The sequence below is a fragment of the Tauraco erythrolophus genome, chromosome 29 (assembly GCF_009769465.1).
Source record: "Tauraco erythrolophus isolate bTauEry1 chromosome 29, bTauEry1.pri, whole genome shotgun sequence".
Taxonomy (NCBI): domain Eukaryota; kingdom Metazoa; phylum Chordata; class Aves; order Musophagiformes; family Musophagidae; genus Tauraco; species Tauraco erythrolophus.
Window position 1 is genome coordinate 5,309,252 of NC_141493.1, and position 20,697 is coordinate 5,329,948.

At 48.2% G+C, this 20,697-nt stretch overlaps 1 protein-coding gene across 1 annotated transcript in view; it reads right to left on the bottom strand.

The window, feature by feature from the left end:
• Positions 1-6,023: 6,023 nt before the first annotated feature.
• The window catches only part of LOC104380328 (tetraspanin-15), a 44,448-nt gene continuing 29,774 nt past the window's right edge, over positions 6,024-20,697 (bottom strand). The window contains exons 6-8 of the mRNA XM_086628159.1: positions 16,524-16,577; positions 15,809-15,925; positions 6,024-6,257 (exon numbers count right to left, since the gene is read on the bottom strand). Of these exons, the coding sequence (XP_086484285.1) occupies positions 6,024-6,257; positions 15,809-15,925; positions 16,524-16,577 (405 nt within the window). The remainder of the gene's footprint in view (positions 6,258-15,808; positions 15,926-16,523; positions 16,578-20,697) is intronic.

Here is a 20,697-nt window from a genome sequence, read left to right on the forward strand (position 1 = left end):
CCCCATATGAGTTTCTTTGGGTTTTGCCACGGAGGCTAATTAATCTCCTAATTATCTGACCTCCAGTGATTGCCTTTCACACTTGACTTGGACGGCAGAACAGTTACTATTCATGGCAGCCCGGTCGATGCCGCCCAAAGTCACTTTGAGAGCGGTCGGAGAGGCAGCCTCCGTGTCATTATCCATCTCTTTTAGGGAAGAAAACCCTCAATTCAAGCCAAATAGGTTAAAAATATAAAACCAACAGGGTGTGAAGCTGAATAGCTGGAAGGGGCCAGGGCTGGCCAGGTGGGCTCTGCTTGGCTTGACAAATTATTGACCCATTTTCCTCCAAGGCAAAGAGCAGCTTTAGCCCGAGACGGGCTCCAGCCTTAACCCAGCTGCTATTTGAAGACACCTCTTGATTTGACAGATTTAGGCTTTTTTTTTTTTTTTTTTTGACCACGTCAACCCAACACCTTTTGCGTAGGAGCTGGAATCAATTTATTTTAAGGGCAAACACCACCACGGGGACAACCGTGCCCCAAACCTGGGCATATTAAGGGACAACGTCAGCCACAAGCCTTGGTTTCCTGGGAATAACGTTATCAGGCTAATTCTGAGGATTTTAGGAAGCTGGTGCTGGCAGGATAAACAGAAATACCCACCCAGCTGCAGGCATAAATGGTTTTGCTCTAAAAAACAGCTGGTACCTTCTAAGAGATGAAGGGTCACAACCCCCCTCCAAGAGATTTCCCCACACAATGAATGGGGATACACAACCCTTCAGCTGGCTCTGCGTTGTGAAGAAATATGACTTTTTTTTTGCAATTTAGCTTGACCAGTGAGCACTCTGCCACAGCTCTGTTGGGCAGCAGGAAGAACCCATCTTCTGATAGACCCCCATTCCGTTAGATTCACTGAAAAATGAAAGGTCCTGATCGATTCGAGAATCACAGAAGGGTTTGGGTTGGAAGGAACCTTAAAGATCATCTAGTTCCAATCCCTGTTATGGCTGATTTATGAAAGTCATACAATCTGGGATTTTTTTCCTCTCAATTTTTACTCATAAAGCATTTTTTCCCCCCCAAATCCTTGCATATAAGGCACGATGCAGCCTCAAACCACTTGAGAACATGCCTGTAAGCGCTCTAGAAACAAGGGCAGGAACAAAAGAGCCCTCTTATCGTTACCAATTAACCCCCACTACCCCCACCAGCTCTCAGCTCCACAAAAATAAGTTTTACCATTTAATAAACTCACCTCGAGCTCCCCCGAAACGCTCGGGAATGGGAGGACGGGGCTGCGGGGTGAAGTCACGGGTGCCGGTGGGTGCGGAAGCCCAGATTGCCTTGAGATAAAGCAGCTCCTGCAACCATGGTATTGACGCCTACTGCCAAGCGTGCCGTAGCTCCCAGGTTAAAATGTATTTTGGGTGACGCCGATTGACTTTGGGAACAGAAAGGCATCACGGGATGCAATTAGACCTCCGGAGACGATGGGATGTGCAAGCCAGCAGAGATCTGCTCTTGCGCAGCGACGGTCTCTAGAGATCAGAGCACCAGGACGTAGGAAAATTCAAGTTGTCCCTCCCCAACTTGAAAGTTTTGTGTCTTCTGGGGTTGTTGTGGTTTGTTTTCTTTTCCCAACAGTTTTGGCTCCATCGTTAGGAATTTGGGAGGGCAACTGCTTTTAGTTTTCTGCTCTGTGCAGTATCATCTACATTTGATCTGAAGGAATGGAAGGAAATTCTTCCAGGGAGGTGCAAAGAAGCATCACCACCAGTGAGAAAGCTCCTAAAAGCCCCGGGGACGATAGGATCATTAAATACAGTTTGGGTCCGTTTTTTTTTATGAGTTGCACACTGAATTATTTTGCAATTCCCACGTTTTGCTTTTTAACGCTCCGAACATCTGGAAATTTGATTTCATGAAAACCAAGCTGTCGGTGGCGGGAGTGTGCCCGCTTTGCTTCCCGAGCTGTCTGCTCCTGTTTAACGCCTGGCCGCTCGCCTCCGCCGAGCCTTTTAACAGGGGCATCGATAAACCCGCGTCGAAGCGGCGCCCGGCACCTCGTCACTGCGGCCGCGTCATTAAGCAGAAGAACGAGGAACAGGAAACGAGAGGTTGTGCTCTCAGGCCATCCCATAACGGGGCTTTTCTCTCGCCTCTGGGGAGATTATTCGATGGCAGCGTCCGGAGTCTCGGCAGAAGCAAAGCAAAACGTGTTTGATGTTTTATCCCTGCTCCCATTTTCTTATAGAATCACAGACTGGTTTGGGTGGGAAGGGACCTCAAAGAGCATCCAGTTCCAACCCCCCTGCCATGGGCAGGGACACCTTCCACCACACCAGGTTGCTCAAAGCCCCATCCAACCTGACCTTGAACACTGCCAGGGATGGGGCAGCCACAGCTTCTCTGGGCAACCTGTGCCAGTGTCTCACCACCCTCATGGGGAAGAATTTCTTCCTTGGATCTCATGGAAATCTCCCCTCTTTCAGTTTAAAGCCATTGCCCCATGTCCTGTCACTCCACTCCCTTGTCCAAAGCCCCTCTCCAGCTTTCTTGGAGCCCCTTCAGGTACTGGAAGGTGCTGGAAGGTCTCCCTGGAGCCTTCTCTTCTCCAGGCTGAACAGCCCCAACTCTCCCAGCCTGTCTCCATAGCAGAGGTTCTTCAGCCCTCCCATCATCTCCGTGGCCTCCTCTGGCCCCGCTCCAGCAGCTCCGTGTCCTTCTGCTGTTGAGGACCCCAGAGCTGAAGGCAGCACTGCAGGGGGGTCTCAGGAGAGCAGAGCAGAGGGGCAGAATCCCCTCCCTCGCCCTGCTGCCCACGCTGCTCTGGGTGCAACCCAGGACACAGTTGGCTTTCTGGGCTGCCAGCACACGGTGCTGGCTCGTGGTGAGCTTCTTATCACCCAACACCCCCAAGTCCTTCTCCTCAGGGCTGCTCTCCATCCATTCCCCACCCAGCCTGTACTTGTGCTTGGGATTACCCCAGCCACGTGCAGGACCTTGCACTTGGCCTTGTTGAACTTCATGAGGTTTGCACAGACCCACTTCTCCAGCCTGTCCAGGTCCCTCTGGATGGCATCCCTTCCCTCCAGTGTGTCCACCACCCCACACAGTTGGTGTCATCAGCAAACTCGCTGAGGGTGCACTCGATCCCACTGTCCATGTCACTAACAAAGATGTTCAACAGCACCGGCCCCAACACCGGCTGCTGAGGAACACCTCTCATCTCTTCTTCCCAGCTTTCATTTTCTTACATTTGCTCTTCCACATGTAGCCGGGTCAGGTCTGGAGCAAAGGCAGCAGCAATTTCAGGATGCAAAATTTAGGGGGAATTAGGGAACATTATCAGCATCCCCTTGATTTAGAGTTACAGGGCACGCTTGTAAGTGTGGAGAAAAGCTTTTGCAAAGCACACTTACGATTTCATGCTCTTCTTAACTCTACCCTTCCTGATTTCCAGGCGTTTGCAGACCAGCTGTCCATGGGAATAGGGAAGTCGGATGCTCAGGAATCGACTTCTCCCTGTCTCTCATCGGACATCACATTACATCGTCCTGTAATAAAGAGAAAAATAAGAGAAATTAATTTTCTCCCTCCAAATACATGGAAAAACAATGAGCAGGTTGAATTTGCCAGTTTGTGTTTTTTAAGGTTTCACTAAACACTTCCTGGAGAGAGGGGGAGAAAGGAAGAAAAGCAAAATCCCTGGAGCCCACGAGCTGCCCAGGTGGAGGCAGCAACTCTGAGATATTCCCTAAATAATTGTGCTCGCTCCATCTCCCTGGGCTGGAGGTTTTACCTTCTCTGCTTGCAAAAAACAAAATCAAACTCACATCCCAATTTTGTCCATACTGTTTAAGAAAAATCCAGTAACCCCAGTGCTCAGCTCTCGTGGTTCACAGCTCCATTTTTGACGTCATTTGCAGAAAAAAACCCAACAAACCAGTTCAAAAAGGGTTTTTTCAGGCCTGTGCTGAGGTTTGTTTCTCTTTTAGTTAAAAAATAAAACCTGGAATCAGTCAGAAGAGGGAGACAGAGCCCGGCAGTCCCACACCAGTGCTCACCCTTTCCCTGCATCCAAATAAACGAAGTCACCTCCAGCCTCCAAAACCCCGTAATTATTAGCATTTTGCTTTTGAGGTGATTCCTCTGGCTTGATGGACGCAGCGACTACAGCCATCCCGGGGTCCCTGCAGGATTTTGGTACATCTGGAGAGAAAACAGGTCCCTGATCTGTGCTCCCTCCTCTGCGTTTGGCTCACGGCAGCGGGGGAAGCTTTGCCGTCGGAAGGTTATTGCTGAGCCCGGAGCAGAGCACCCCGGGGAGATTTGCAGAGGATTCCACCACTTTTTGGTTTTGTTTTTTTTTTTTTGATAAAACCACACTCGTATTTTTGCAATTCATCTCACTCAAGGTTTCCCTCTGCGAGCTTGTTTCCCAACGCAGCTCAACTGACTGGTTCAGGGCGGGATGTGACACACGTCGGCTGTTTAATTCCCATATCAGAGAATCACAGAATGGTTTGGGTTGGAAGGGACCTTCAAGACCATCCAGTTCCAACCCCCCTGCCATGGGCAGGGACACCCTCCACTACATCAAGTTGCCCAAAGCCCCATCCAACCTGGCCTGGAACACTGCCAGGGATGGGGCAGCCACAGCATCTCTGGGAAACCTGGTCCAGTGCCTCACCACCCTCAGAGGGAAGAATTTCTTCCTTCTATCTCATGGAAATCTCCCCTCTTTCAGTTTAAAGCCATTGCCTCGTGTCCTGTCACTACACACCCTTGTCCTAAGCCCCTCTCCAGCTTTCTTGGAGCCCCTTTAGCACTGGAAGGTGCTGGAAGGTCTCCCCGGAGCCTTCTCTTCTCCAGGCTGAACAGCCCCAACTCTCCCAGCCTGTCTCCATACAGAGGTGCTCCAGCCCTCGGATCATCTCTGTGGCCTCCTCTGGCCCCGCTCCCACAGCTCCGTGTCCTTCTTGTGTTGGGGCCCCCAGAGCTGAAGGCAGCACTGCAGGGGGGGTCTCAGGAGAGCAGAGCAGAGGGGCAGAATCCCCTCCCTGGACCTGCTGCCCACGCTGCTCTGGGTGCAGCCCAGGACACAGTTGGCTTTCTGGGCTGCCAGCACACGGTGCCGGCTCATGGTGAGCTTCTCATTACCCAGGACCCCCAAGTCCTTCTCCTCAGCGCTGCTCTCTTACCCTGAGTGATGCAGGAGGGAATTGCCATCTTGATCATCAAGTCATTGTACTAAAAAATAAATATTTCTATCATAAGGTAATTCCTTACCTGCTCATCAGAGGTTGGTCTCCAGCAGAGGGGAGTTACCAGCATCCCAGGAGGAATCACATTGCCACAGCAAAGTCGCCTTCGTTTTTAAAATTGCTGGGCTCTCCTTTTCCTTGCCTGGGGATAAAAACTGAAGCCACACTTCACGGGAAAGAGCTGGAAACCTTCAGAAATGGGTGCTTTCCCCCTGCACAGGCCTTGACCAAACATCCGTCTTGCTCCAGGAGGTGCAAGTTGGTGCCTCCCTGGGAATTTGGTTCCTGGGAAAACCTTTTGGAAAGGCCCTGCAGAACAAGTTCCATTTTTTGTCTTTCTAGGATCTGGGCACATCTTGGGATCTACCATACCACCACTATTTTTCAGGAGATCAGGCTAAATATAAAGATAACCCATAGTGCAACGATGACAGCACCACTTCCCTCCCCGATGACCTGACCGGCATGCAGTGAGTGGAAGCAACTTTGCAAAACCCAACAAAAGTCACATTTATTATGTAAAAAAACCCTAAAAAACCCAAAAAAGAGATGTACAAACACTTCAAAACACCAAAGTAGTAAAAGGACCCTGGGGAGCTCACGTGCCCGCACGGCGCATTGCAGTTTTTTATAACCTTCCAGTGTTACTTTACAGTTTCCCCCAAAGTATCTCCTGAACCTGAGAAGATAAATCATGTTATTTCCACATCCAACATCCGCCGCCTCCCTAAGAGCTTTGCTCCAAGCTGCCTTTCAGTCCTCCACCTTCTCACACTTTGCTGTGGCAGACGGCACCTTCCTCCTTGTCTTCCTCCTCTTCAGCATTGACGGGAATGTAGCCCCCTTCCTTGGGCAAGCACCAGCACCAGCCTGCGCCGCTCAGATCCACCGCCCCGAAGCTGAAATCCCGCGTCTCCAGGATCCTGAAGTCAACGGTGTCCAACTTGGAGTAGATCTCGTTGAGCTTTTGCCAATACAGCCAAGCCATCACGAGGCCCATCACCTGCAAAACATGAGCGTTAGAGCCACCGTGGTCATGCAAATCCTTCCAAAAGGTCTTCTCCTGCAAGGGATGCTGTCACCTGAACTTCCAAACCTGGCCACGAGACAAGAGAGGACAACAGCCCGTAAAATCTTCTGCCAAAGCAGCAGGCTTGTTACTAAACTCGTTAACGGCCACATCCATCTCGTGGCTTCCCACGTCCATCTCGCGACTTCCCACGTCAGCTGTGACAGCGGGATGGGGATTAGCTGGACGTCACCACGAGCACTGCAAAGAGAGCAGCAGAGGTTCAGGCTCTTCCTAAAATTAAGATATCGCCGCGTGGATGGTGCCACACACATCATTTCCCATTTCCCTGCTGGCTGTCAGGGAATAAAAAAAAAAACAAACTCTTTAAATCTGTAGGAGAAGGAGGAAAAAAGCATTTTCATCGGTGCATGAGTTCAAGCACGGTGCTTTGATTTCACCTGATGTTTCCTTTGTAGTGCCACACCGCGGTGGCCACGAGCAAGGCGCCAGTGAGGGCACGGATTAGGCAATAAACCGTCGCGAGGAGCTATTTGCAGACCAGACACTGACGAGGGGCATGGTGGCATTCAATCAGAACATCGGGCACGGTGGCAATCAGAACGTCGGGCACGGTGGCAATCAGAATGTCGGGCACGGTGGCAATCAGAGCGTTTTCAGCACAAGCTGTGTCTTTTCTACTAACCCTTTACCCACCTCAACTACTGATCCTTGGAAATAAGGTTTATTCCCTCTAAGCCCCAGAGACTTTGGGGTTGGCACCAGGATACAAACAGTGCAGTTTTATAGATATTTTCAAAGCACGAGATGGGATGGAGAAGGACGAGACCGTCTTGAGCCTCGGGGTTTTTCCTCTCAAGTTCGAGGGTGGTAGTTAATGCGTTTTTCTACATAACCATTCCTTGCACCAAAAAGTCAATAAATAATCCAGTTGCATCCATACCATCCATCAGCTGGAATCTCCCGCGCTATCGTGGCGGGTTGGTTTTGGAGCTGAAAAACATTATTAATCATTTCTCTGGGTTCTAATCGATCCATTAAATAGTCTAGAAAGTGGGAACATTAAAAGATAAATGGGGATGGGAGCAAAGGGCTGTAACGCATCTTAAATTAGAGACCGTCTTATCCCATAGTGGAAAGGGAAAAGTATTTGCCCAGCGAGGAAATTGGAGAAACTGGAGGTGAAAACTCAACAGGGCAGAAGAAAACGAGGTAAGTGATTGCCCAGCGAGCTGAAAGCGAACAGGCAAACATGGGAGTTTATTAATTTATCTTTTGGAGACAGAGAAATACCCCACCGTCGGCTTGCACCTTGTCAAAAGCTGCCCCAAAAGAGCTCAATGTTCTTTTTTTTTTTGCTTCCTAAATTCACTTGTAGGTGGATCCCATGGGGAACCCTCTGGATCGACAGCTCTTCCTTCACCAAGTCAGAAGAAGTGGAAGACCACTTCCCTTGCGATGCCCTCCCGACACGGAGAGTCTTTCCTTGAAGCCCTCAGTTGGCACTTGCCCCGTTTCCACTTTCCTAATTGCACCCACTGATCCTCAAAGAGCATCCTGATTATTTGACGTTCCACCTAATTACTGACAAGAGGATTAATCACCAAAAAACCCCAGATGAGATGCCAGAGGCTGCTGCGTGGCTACGGCTGTCAGGGCTTTCCCGATCGCGGGATTTACAGAAACACTGGATTCGCACCATTGGGGTTCTTTGCTGGGAAAGACAAATGCAGATGCTGAAAGAAAAACTGAAGTCTGGAAACATCTCAGCATCTCCTTTTGTTATCCAAACAGCCTGAAATCAGGATATCTTACAGCCCCAGTAATTTTTGTGTATGTATCTGTGTAGCTCCCTGTTGCCCTCAAGATATTCACTGCCGCGCTGCGTATTATGTATCTGTCTCAGCAGGCAACAACTTCCCAAATACTCTACAAAATGATTTCAGCCCACGAGCATTCATCCCTGACTCAGTCTCAAATCGTGCGAGATGCATTTGTGCCACGAGAACGTGCACATCAGGCTGTGCAACCTCACCATCACCTGTGAGGGAGCTTGCTTTTGGCGGAGAAGTAAAAATAATAAAAAATAACAAACCCAAAGCCTTCGTCATGGAAATGCCAGCTGGAGTCCTGCTCTCCCATCCCATATCCAACCCCTCTTTGGTCCCCAGAAGCTGCAGAAACCTCCAGGCAGGGATGCAGGAGGCCAAGGCTGGATGGATGATGCTTGGAGATGGCTCCATCTTTCCACGAACTGCAGGGAGAGCCCAGAGCAACCTCTCCCATGCAGATCCGGATAATAAGATTGTGCTAATCCATATTCAACAGCTGAGCCTTTAAGGATTTAAAAAGTTTTTAAGTCATATTTAAATGTATGTCAAGCTTTAGCATTATTTACTTCTATTAGCATGTCATCACCGGGCAGATTAAAATCCCACTGCGGATACGGTGAAAGGCCCAAGCAAACAAAACCCTTTGGAACGACAAATTTGAAGGCAGGCGTGTAATTTTTTTTTCCTTCCTAAACCAAACAGTCATTCAGAAAAGATTTGTGTTCACAAGAAATCGAATGCAAATGGATGTAACTCCGCTGAACCAGCCAGGTTCGGGGCCATCATCCCTCCTGCTCCTCTCCTCCCGACAGCGATGCGACATCCGAGTACCGCGGGACGCGGCAGCCTGGTTAAACTGGGGATTTCTGGAGCGAAATAAAATTACCCCAAGTCCTCAATCAGCAGCCTCCATCCCCCAGCCTTGGCTCTCCTTGAGTTATGAACCAGCTTCCTCTCCAGCTCACCTCTAAATATCCTCTTTCACTTAATGAAAGGAGAAAAAGCTGTCAGGAATATAGATGCATTCAATATCCCCGGCACCAAGGGCACTATGTTTTGCAGAAATAAAGAGATTTCTAACGTGAGCGCTGATTTTATTGCGTTGCAACATGAAGGAAGGCGTTATTGCAGAGGAGCGTGTTAACAAAATGTACCAAAGATGATGTTAAAAAAAAATCAAAAAGCTGCTTTTCTCCCTGACTTCACCCCCCTAAATCTTGGAGGAATCGCTAAAGTATGCAGACCCACTGGAAAGCCACAATATGATTTTATATAAAAATAGATTTTTTTTTTTTCAATGAATGTATTGCTGTTTGCATTGCTCATGCTATTTGTAATTTGGTGGCACCCAAAGTCAGGCATCCCCTGTGGTGACAGCTATGGAGAAAACCACCCTGCAGATGGTGGTATTTGGGAATCACTGCCTCGCTTCCGCGGCCAGACACCGCAGGAGGGAGACCACAAAGGCTCCCACGAGTGCATCCTTCCTGCATCTCTCCCTTCACGTGGGTTTTCCTCCCCGGCCTCCTTGAGCACGAAGCAAGAATGGAAACTTTGCAAAAATAAGCATCATCATTAGAAGCAACGATAATCACTGTGGCCATGCAGATATCTGGATTAATGTATTTTTACCCACTAAGCACACGATGTTGCACCAGGAAGGGGATATCCCGTTGCTTTGGTTTTTGGTTTGTTGTGTTGGGGTTTTTTTTGAAGAAAAAGTTAACTACAGAATCATGGAATGGTTTGGATTGCAAGGGACCTCAGAGATCATCCAGCTCCAACCCCCTTGCCATGGGCAGGGACACCTTTCCCTGCACCAGGTTGCTCAAAGCCTCATCCAACCTGGCCTTGAACACTTCCAGGGATGGGGCAGCCACAGCTTCTCTGGGAAACCTGGTCCAGTGCCTCACCACCCTCATGGGGAAGAATTTCTGCCTTAGATCTCATGGAAATCTCCCCTCTGTCAATTTAAAGCCATTGTCCCGTGTCCTGTCACTCCACACCCTTGTCCGAAGCCCCTCTCCGGCTTTCTTGGAGCCCCTTTAGGCACTGGAAGGTGCTGGAAGGTCTCCCCGGAGCCTTCTCTTCTCCAGGCTGAACAGCCCCAACTCTCTCAGCCTGTCTCCAGAGCAGAGGTGCTCCAGCCCTCGCATCGTCTCCGTGGCCTCCTCTGGCCCCGCTCCAACAGCTCCGTGTCCTTCTGATGTTGGGACCCCAGAGCTGAACACGGTACATATCTAAATGCGCAGCAAAACAGAACGGGTGGTGGACGTCCGCTGCCATTTCCTGTCTCTTGAGCTCCTCCCAGTCGCAGCTCGGTGGCCTTGAGCTGATCCAATTCAGCATTTCACGCTGAAGACCTTTATCTCCATCTCTCAGCAGCGCCTTGGGAATCCCTTGGAAAGGGACAGCTGAAATCTGTCCCAAACCCACTCAATTTAGGGTAAGAAACTTCTATGTCTTTGTTTCCAACCAGGAAAAGTCGAAGTGGGACGTCTGCTGTCAGCGAGGGCCAGCCATAAATTGTTCCATCCAACCCATCCGAAGCAGCTAAAGGACATTTATGTCCATCATAGGAAAAAAAAAAAAGAAGTGCACCAAAGCACAAATCCTCAGGGATTTTGTGTCGGACTCCCAGGGCTGTGTGATGTTTATGAGCCACCTGGGAGGACGGGGAAATAAAAACCCTTCATCACTTGCAGCTTTTCACATCCTCCCGCGCTCCTTAATCAACCCCCTTGTTTGTATTTCTCCTGTCCCCGGGAGTCCCCAGGAGAGGGACCTCCCTGTCCCAGGAAAAGCATGTGGGGACACGCAGCCAGGCAAGGGCAGTCGGATTGTTTTTCTGGTTTAAGCTCCAATTATAGATGCTCGTTTAATCCCTGAAGGTTCCCAGCAAGTCCCTGCTCCTGGAAGACCCTTGAGTTTTCTCTACACAAAACAGCAAAAGCTTAAAAATCAAATTAAAACCCCCGTTATTTTGCCCCTGAGCTGGCAATTATTTCCAGCCAACTTAGAATGGTGACACTAACTATAACCTGGTGCTGTAACGTGATTAAGCTACGGGTGTTGGCCCATCTGGCTGAGCAAGGACACCATCCTGCTCCTGTTCCTGACTCAGTGCTCCAGAAATTAAATAGTTGCCCCTGACACAGCAAGAATTTTGCTTCATCCACTGCTATTACTCCAAGGCAGGAAGAGTTGTTTTTATATCCAGAAGAGATCAGAAATACACGGCCCGGTGGTTTCAGCGCCTCTTCTCCACTCTTTTTTGTGGTGGCACCAAAGCATCCTGGTTCTCCAGCGCGATCCATCTTAGATAAGCACTTCTCGAGCTCAACGCTTGCTCTCTCCTTCAAAACCCAAGGTTTGCTGTAAGATTTATTACGAGGCTCTTTGGTGCTCAGCTCCATCCTCGCCAAGCCCCAGCTTTGCTCACTGTCTCGTAGAGGCTCCACCTGTTCTTTCGGATTAAACAGTTTTGCGTTAGGAATAGGTCTCGAGGTGGCTGATCCGGCCAAGATCTAATTGCAGTATTCCTCCTCACCAGGAAACGCTCGTTGATTGATAGCTCATCTCTTCCACGTCTGGCAAAAGGAGCTCAGAGTCAGGAACATTTTTGGAAGCAAAGAAGGAAACGGCTCAAACACTCGTTTTCACATTATTATCCAAGAAGAAAGAGATCTGGAAAACCATGGATGTCTTCCCTTAGGGGTGTGCATACACATGTGTGCACGTGCATGAGATCAGTGGCTTGACTCGGGGTGGAAAAGTTGTGTTTTGGGCTCTTGCAGAGCACTCGAAAGGAGCTCAGCTCCTCCAGTCGCATTTTCCTGGGCAATCAAACACGCACGGCACAATTTGGCTTTTGCTTAACAAGGGCAAAAATTAAGGACGGAAAATTTTTGGACCCTCAACAGCATGATTGACTACATCCAGCTGCATCACGGTCCTGACAAAACCAACTCTGGCCATGGAGAAAATAATCCCTCAGCCCAATGAGGGTCTTCTGCGAGCAAAACCTTCTGCAAGAGACCCCTTTTCCATGCAAACGTCATCACCTGCTGCGCAGGCGTGCGCCCGGCTCCGGAGGTTCTCGCTCGTTTGGGCAACTGTAGGGCTGGATCATGTTAAAGAGTTGAATCATTTCAAGCTTTCCCAGAGCTAATCAAGTAAAAGGCAAGCATTTAACTTTTATTGGCTTTTCCTTCCATAAATTGGTATTTATAGACCAGGTTCTCGTAGAGGTCATGGACAGCAGATGGAAAAAAAAATCTTTTATTCTCCTTTTCTACCACATGAAGTACGCACCAGCCCCTTGAGAACGTGCCGCCTTCCAGCCCCTGGAGCAACTGAGATATTAAAAAGCAAAGAAAATACAAATTAATCTTGAACAGAAAAAGGGAACTTTGACAAGACAAAGCCCTTTGGACAAAGAAACATTTAACATTCCTGGCACCAAGAGACGAAGATGCCAACCTGCAAAATGCACGTTGCAAGTTTAACGTGACATTTTAGAGGATTTAAATAGTCAATCTTATGGATTTATACTCTTAGGAGGGAAAATCTGCCTCTGCACTGATGCCCTGTTACTCTGTAGCTGCTCCTGACAAGCTTTGGAGACTGATGAAATATCAAAGTGAAATGGAGGTAGCAACAATTTACCACCGAGTCGATAGATATTAACCCTCAGCAGTGAACTTGCAGAGATTTTTTTTCTTTTTAATTGGGCTTGTGCCACTTTCTGCTTCTTTAGGATGGAGAAAAAAGGGTTTCTTATGCACTTTTTTCTACCTTGTTACAGTTGCTATGTCTGCACCTTGCTAAGGAGGATGAAATACCATCAAGAAAACATCCCCTGCAAAGACATGGGAATGGAAATGTTGAAGATGCTTTCCCTGAGGTCCATATAAAAGCTGCTGGAAGAGCAGAGGGGCATGGAAAAAGGGAAAGAGCAACGCACGAGGTTATTTGGCTTATTTTGACTAGAAATGCATTTTATGCACGCTGTAAATGTCTTGGATAATCTTGCTAGAGGCAAGGAAAGCAGGGATGCAGCCAGTATAAAACAAATTTATGTGCTTTGCTGCACCTGCTGAAAGATCTGGGGTTGCTTCATAATTAAACACAAGTAGTACGAGGCCTCAACGCAGATTTGCCAGCGACTAAATTAAAACGTCTTTTGGAGAGTGATGGGAAATGCATCACGGTTTGGCCTCGGTCTGTAGCTTGGCTGAGGAGAAGGGCAAGGAGATGAGATTGCTACTGGAGAATGAAACATGGGGAAATTAAAAAAAAAAGAGAATTAAAGGTACTCTGAAAAGGCAGAAAAATAATTGAGTTGGTGCATTTATGCTTCGCTCTGAATGGAGAAAGACAAATGAACACTCCTAAAATGGGATTTTTTTTTTCCCCCATTGCTTGATGGCTCACTTAAAAAAGGCAGAGACAGGCATGATTTAAGAGCAATCATAAAATGACAAACTCTCTCTCCCTTGGACCAGGCAGGAGAGAGGCTGGCTGCTGCGCGGTGACGTACCCAGGCAGGGTTTTTCCCTGTCTCCTCACCCATTCCATCAGTTCAACACCCAACAGGACCCAGCAGATTTCCAGCTTCCCTGAACCCAACCAGACAGACGCCCGCACGTGTGAGAAAGCAAAGCCAAGCAGCCCACCCCGTGCCCTCGGCCTCTTGCACAGATATTTGGAGGAAAGCAGAGAAAACTTAAAACTTCAGTAACTTCCCGCATGATAGAAAGCCAAAATCTGATGGTTTCCCGTATTTGAGCACGATGGAAAGACAGCACTGAGAGCAATAACTGCCCAAGCTCCGTGGGTGCTCTACGTCAGCCAAAACTTTTCTTGGGTCCATCTTTCTGCACAAGAAGAGCCAGTTGCTTATCCCAAATCCAAGCACAAATCTTGGGCCCTCGGATGATGAACATCTCCAAACTTTGAGCCCTTGAGCTGCTCACCGTCATAGCTGAGGCTGAAGTTTGACCCTAAGGAAGAGCAACACTTTGAGGAAAATTGTGCAAAACCCAAAGCTGGACTCAGGATGTGGATCACGGTCCCAACCTTCTCCCCAGCATCCTGTGAGTTTTCCAGTGAGGCACGTGTCCTGTGCAGGACATGACAAACACCCAAGGATCAAAGATGGGATAGGTCAATATGTTCACTCTTCCCAAAGTTCAAGGCACTGTCACCTCCCCGTGTCAACGGTGCCAACCCTTCCCCCTCGCTTGGATCAGCAATTCAAGGACAATATTCTTGCTCCAGCTTTCTGCTGGCAGATGCTGGGGATGAAGCTGTTTCTGAGCTGACAGCTCCTGGCAACACAGATGGCCATTTATAACTTAATTCCCTCCAAAACTTGACAGAATCAAATCCGATTTATATTTAAAACCTGGAAATCATGAGCAGATGGGAAGAACGAGGTTCTTCATCTGAAGAGCATTTAACGGCATGCCAGAAAAATCACAACGCTTGCTCAAAAGCACTTGATACTCATCAAGGCTCAGCAATCCTTATTGCCATCTCTGGTTTTCCTCCCCATCCTTCCCAATTAAGAGCATCACGTTGGCAGGTTAATGGGCAACGCAACAGGCAGCTCCTGTAATGGGCTCTCGGCATCCCGCGAGGCAGATGGAAGCGGTCGCCTCCGTTACAGCACTTTCTCACCCCATTTCTGTGCCCGTTACGTTTCCTGGTGGCAGCACAGCAGAAGTCCACTGCTCATCTGCATGCTTTGGATGCTTTAGAAACGCGGAGTGTCACAGCTGGGATTGGGCACAAACTGCTCCCCTGTCTTGTTTTTACCATTTGGACCATCTGAGAGCTCAAGAGGAAAGTGCATCCTTTGAAAAATTAGCTCGACACGCCACGTATTTGCCCAACAGCTTCTGCTTTGTTCAGCCACTATTCTACCTTTCACTGCAAACAGAAACACATTAAAAAATAAAACAATTTCATTCCTATTTAAAGAAAACCCCATATCTGGAAAGCATCACCAAATACCTCCAGCAGCAAACCCAATGTTATATCCAATGAGCAAATAAGAAAGCTTTTGCTCGTGAGTCTCGGAAAGAATAAAAGAAAAAGAATCAAATCAACCCTAAATCATCAAAGTTTTGTCAAAAGTAATTCTGGAAAGATCTAAGAGAGAGATTCAGCTCCTTGCTAGCACAGTGCCAACAGTATTGCAAAGCTGCAACCCAAAATTTCTCTCCGTATCGAGCATCTGTGATGAAGAGCTTAATTACCTGTGCTGGAAAGTTGCTTGGATCCTCAGGCATCGCTAATGGGAAATTAATTCCATGAGGCATGGCAAATTCTGCTAAATTTACGATTATGGTTTCTTTTGGTTAATATTTATGCTCTATTTGAAGAGAGCTGTAAAAACAAACCTGAAAAGGATTTGCTGTGCTAACATATGCATGCCTCGCTTTTAGCTGCTATTACTTGATCAATAATTAGATTTCGGGAGCGCGTTACGAGACAACCAGCACCGCAGCCGTAAATTGTGAATTTTGCTAAAGATGCTCTAGAAAGAGCTGTGATGTTCGCCACCCAAGACACAAATCTCAGAGGTAAACGGAGGGAAAAAAAGAAATAACTAAAAATGAATTCTTTTCCTCCTCCAGCACAGTGAAAGAAGCCAAGGGGATGCTGAGCAGATCCACCACGTACCTGTGGAAGCAGGAGGGAGCAAACGATGCCCAAAGTGGCCTCGAAGTTGTCTTTGAGCCAGAGCCCGACGGCGTGGATGCAGCCTCGCACGTGGATGACGTTGAGCAGCTCCAGGCGCTGGAACCAGAGCAGAGAGAGGAGTCATGGTTTTCAGTGAGATGGTTGGTTTGGGGGGGTTGATATTATTTCTTGCATTCACTCCTTCTTGCAGGCCAAAGGAGAAGCGTTGCAGGAGAAGTGTTTGGGAATTGATTTCTTAGATTGCACCTTTCCCTGGCTTTTCTTGCCAAAATAAACCATCCCTGGGAGCTATGGACCACATGCACAGAGATACTGCAGCTCTCTGCCGCGATATAGCCCTGCAGTCATCCCTGAAGGCCTCAAAATCAGCTTCTCTCCTACCACCGAGCCTGAAAACACAATTCAGGAGCAGCATTTCCCAGGGCTGATCCAGGAGAGAGCTCGTTGCTCTCAGAAAGGCCACGCCAAACGTTGCAGGGACTACCCAACCGTATCACGAGCCTGCCCGTGCTCTGCCAGCCTGAGCGACACCCTGGGACGTCAGGGAAAAGCAATAAAAATGAATTTCTACATAGCTGCAGTAACAGTCATCCTTGGTGGGGCAGAGCTCACCAACAGATGACCAGCTCATTTTAGGGGGTTTGGGGAAGGAGAAGCAAATCTCGGTACGTATGAAGCAAAAAGCCAACATCACCTCTTTGTCGAGCGTCCTGTATCCACACAGGGTGTTAACGACTTCCCCAGGGACCTGTGAACAGAGAACTGGTGAAGCCAAAGAGGAAATATAAGAAATAAGAATAAAAAATAAAGAAAGAGAAGAGCTTGCCCAGTTGTCTTGACCATGCAGCACAGCACAAGGCAAGCAGCCCCCCTCAAACCTCGCTTTGCTGCCGCAGGCTCCTTTTTGTCCAAATGCAACGCTGAAACCATGGACATTGGCAATAAGCTGTTGGGGTTTTAATTATTATCTTTAAAACTACTTTTCTCTCTGGTTTCTGCTGTTTCAGAGGGTGCTCAGGTTCCCCCAACGCTTTTCCAGTGATTCGAGCCAGGACCACCTCCACGTCACGCGAGCAAAGCGGCTTTTTCAAAACATTCCCTTGATTTTCTTCTTGTTCAATTCCAGACACCTTTTCTAACACCTTCAAGCAGTGTCTCTCGTTCATAATAAAGGGAATTTCACAGGGATTAAACATATCTGCCTCTCCAGAAATCAAGGGAGAATTTCCCCAAAGAGAGAATCCCAAATCAAGGGAGAATTTTCCCCTGCACTTTGGGGTGAAGCATAAGGATTTTAGACGTCCCCAAAGCTCAGATCTTTGTTGGCCGACAAAAATGTTTCAAGAGCTGCTGTTAATGAGAGAAATCCCATAAAAACATGGCTATTCAGCTCTTTTATAACACAAAATCACACCTAATTCCTCTGCTTCTCTCAGGATGGAAAGCAGTACATTTTGGGTTACAAAACTGATTCTTGCTCATCTCAAAAAAAAAAAAAAAAAGCAAAGCCGGAGAGTAGCTCTGGCAGATCCTGAGCTAGTTGGGTATTTTGCACCTCTCGGGATTGATCTTCTGATAGTTTTTCTTTGGCTTGTTTCATGGATCAAACAGCAGCTTCCATAACACCACGGATTTCTAAAGGGGCCTTGTGGCCATCAAATAACGTGCTGAAATTATTACGCTTTCAGAAAGATGGCTTTGGCAACCAGTAAAAGCTCCTGGGCAAGAAAACAAAACCACCTTGTGCTTTGGAGGCGCGGAGATGAAAAAGAGAAATGTGCACATTGAGGTGTAAATTATGCTTTCCTGCAAGAGACAGCATAAAAGAAATGTGCACCTCTGGACAGCCTCTGGTCATAAAGCTGCAGCTTGTTCCTCCTGTAATTGGCAGGGAAATTATTCCAGCGCTGCTCTACCAAGAGCTTCTGTACCTACTGCGCTACAGTGCTATCCCAAATCCCACCTTTCACGGCTTCAAGGCACCATTTACAAACTGGGTGTCGTTATGGAGACTAATGAGTCCCTGTGCATGTAAAAGACTTACTGGGAAGTCTGGAGCTCGGCAGCAAAGCGCCCATCAGCGCCGCTGAGAGAGGACTCAGCCAGGGTTGGGCCCAGGAAATGGGAAGCCTTCGGCGTACGGGGAATTTGCAACGCTCTGAAGATAAGAGCTGTCACCTACAGCGGTGTGAAGGAACGTGTGCGTGACCAAGATCTGGCTATTTGGTTTACATTTATAGAATCACAGACTGGTTTGGGTTGGAAGGGACCTCAAAGACCATCCAGTTCCAACCCCCCTGCCATGGGCAGGGACACCCTCCACTACACCAGGTTGCCCAAAGCCCCATCCAACCTGGCCTTGAACACTGCCAGGGATGGGGCAGCCACAAATTCTCTGGGCAACCTGCTCCAGTGCCTCACCACCCTCAGAGGGAAGAATTTCTGCCTTAGATCTCATGGAAATCTCTCCTCTTTCAGTTCAAACCCATTGTCCCGTGTCCTGTCACTCCACACCCGTGTCCAAAGCCCCTCTCCAGCTTTCTTGGAGCCCCTTCAGGTACTGGAAGGCTGCTGGAAGGCCTCCCCGGAGCCTTCTCTTCTCCAGGCTGAACAGTCCCAACTCTCCCAGCCTGTCTCCATAGCAGAGGTGCTCCAGCCCTCACGTCATCTCCGTGGCCTCCTCTGGCCCCGCTCCAGAGCTGAATGTGGTATTCCGGGGGGGGGTCTCAGGAGAGCAGAGCAGAGGGGCAGAATCCCCTCCCTTGACCTGCTGCCCACGCTGCTCTGGATGCAGCCCAGGGCACGGTTGGCTTTCTTGATAGCTGTCAGTTGCCCTTGCTTTTCAGACTCACTTTCATGAACATCACAGGACTCTTGCCGGTGAAACATCATTGTTTTCTATCGGGATCATTGTTTGAACACATCTGGCTACGGCACAAATTCATCATCACTTTCCTTCCTTCTTGCCTTGAATAACCAAGGGTTTCTCGGTCATCTCCAGTCTTGTCCATGTGTTTGAGGAATTCTCTCAACACCTTGTATTTGGAAGAAGCGTAGAAGATGGAAAAGTGAGGTTTTAGCCTCGATCGACTTTTGTCAAAGTCTTGCATGGAAGAGAAGGTCAGAGCTAAATCGAAATTTCCAACGTAAAATCAAGCAGAAGCCTTTGCTCTTCCAGAACGCATTTTAGATGCCTTCAGGGATACAAAAGAGCAACACACAGAGATGTTTAAATCCCACTGAGGGCAGAAGACTGCAATCCACACACTTTTTATTTAACCAACTGCTTTTCTCCCCAGAATCAGTGCCAAACATCAGTGGTGACACTTCACAAAGGGTCTGGGGACAGAGGCACAGCTACGCTGCTGCTTCCCAGGAGAAGGCACAAATGCATTGGAAAATCATTTAGAAAAGTGCTGAGAGACGAGGATCCAGGCTTACACCCTCACGTAGGTGCATGTTTGCCCATTCCCTCTTCCTGGGAAGATTTTAAGGTCTACGACCTCAGAGATGAGACTGTTTGAAACAGCCAGGGAATTTCTGGAGGATGTCTGCTCTCATTAATGCAACTCAGCTTGTCCTGGAAGATGTTGCAGGGGATGCAACAAAAAGCTCTTGGAGGGTCTTGTAACATGAAAAGTCTTTTATTGGAAAACAGGATAATTTTATGGCTGTATTTAATGACAGGTTGAAAATACGTTGTAACCAACCTCCTAATCCATGTTTCATGCTCCTTCCTTCAGACAGGCCCACCGGAGCACCGAGCACTTCTCATGGAGATTTAGATGCGTTTGGTGAGGTCTCACCTCCCCTAAAACTGCTCTGGCTGTCAGAGTCACAATCCTGGGCTTTAATTCTTGGAAAAAAAACATAGAAGATTTAGCGTAGACTTTCCCTCCCAGGGGCTGGCTGCTCCAGTCCTTTGTTGGAGCATCCTCCAGACCCAGCTCATTGCAATGCGAAGCCAAAACGTTGCCTCATTTCTTGGCCTACTGCATTAATCATCTGTGATTTCTTACATCTCAAATACTGCCTGAGGCACTGAGGTCTTTTGTTTGCCAAATTGTCACCCAAAACCGTGGGGAATGTGAAAAATACGGAAAAATGCACTTGAGTCTCTCCAATGCATCCTCACTCCTAACACAAAAAGACAACACATGAATTTCTAATTCCATCTTCAGGAGCTTTAAGATTCTTAATCAACGCCCTGATGAGAGACGACAATTATTTTTGCAGCTCATTTGCATGTCAGACTTCCACTGATCGTTAAGACGCCTCAGATTTCCCTCTTTTTCCATGAAAAAGCCAACAAGAAGACTAGACCGACGCTACATTTCCCTTGTGTGATCCATACAGCCTGGGGCATGGCTGGGCTCCAGAGGTACCGATGCTCCTGATGAACCCCGAGGAGGTTTTGCTGTCAGGATTACGCTTAGCAAATCCTTTTCAGCAGCATTTATAGCATTTCTGGCCGCAGCAGCCTGGGATATTTGCATTTATTTTTCCCCTGCCTCAGCCCAGCTCCTGGCATTTGATCCACAGCAAGTGTCGGATCGATTGCAACGCGGCGGAGGGTTGTATTAAACATGACGGTGTCAGAGTGCTCAGTCTCAGCAGAAAAGCACTGCGTGGCAGTGGGGTGTGCCTTGACTTTCAGCTCTGAAAAATCAGCCCAGGAGACCCTAATAACATCTGCAAATCCACTCCCCCCCTCTCTCCATCTCCATTTGACCCGACTCGTGGCGTGGTGGAAACGCAGCCTTGCAAGGGCAGTCGCTCACGAGACTTTTTTTATTCCGTGGCACAGAGGTGGCTCTTTATCCAAATACCTCTCCCGGCCCCATTTTCACTAAAACCCTGAAAAACCT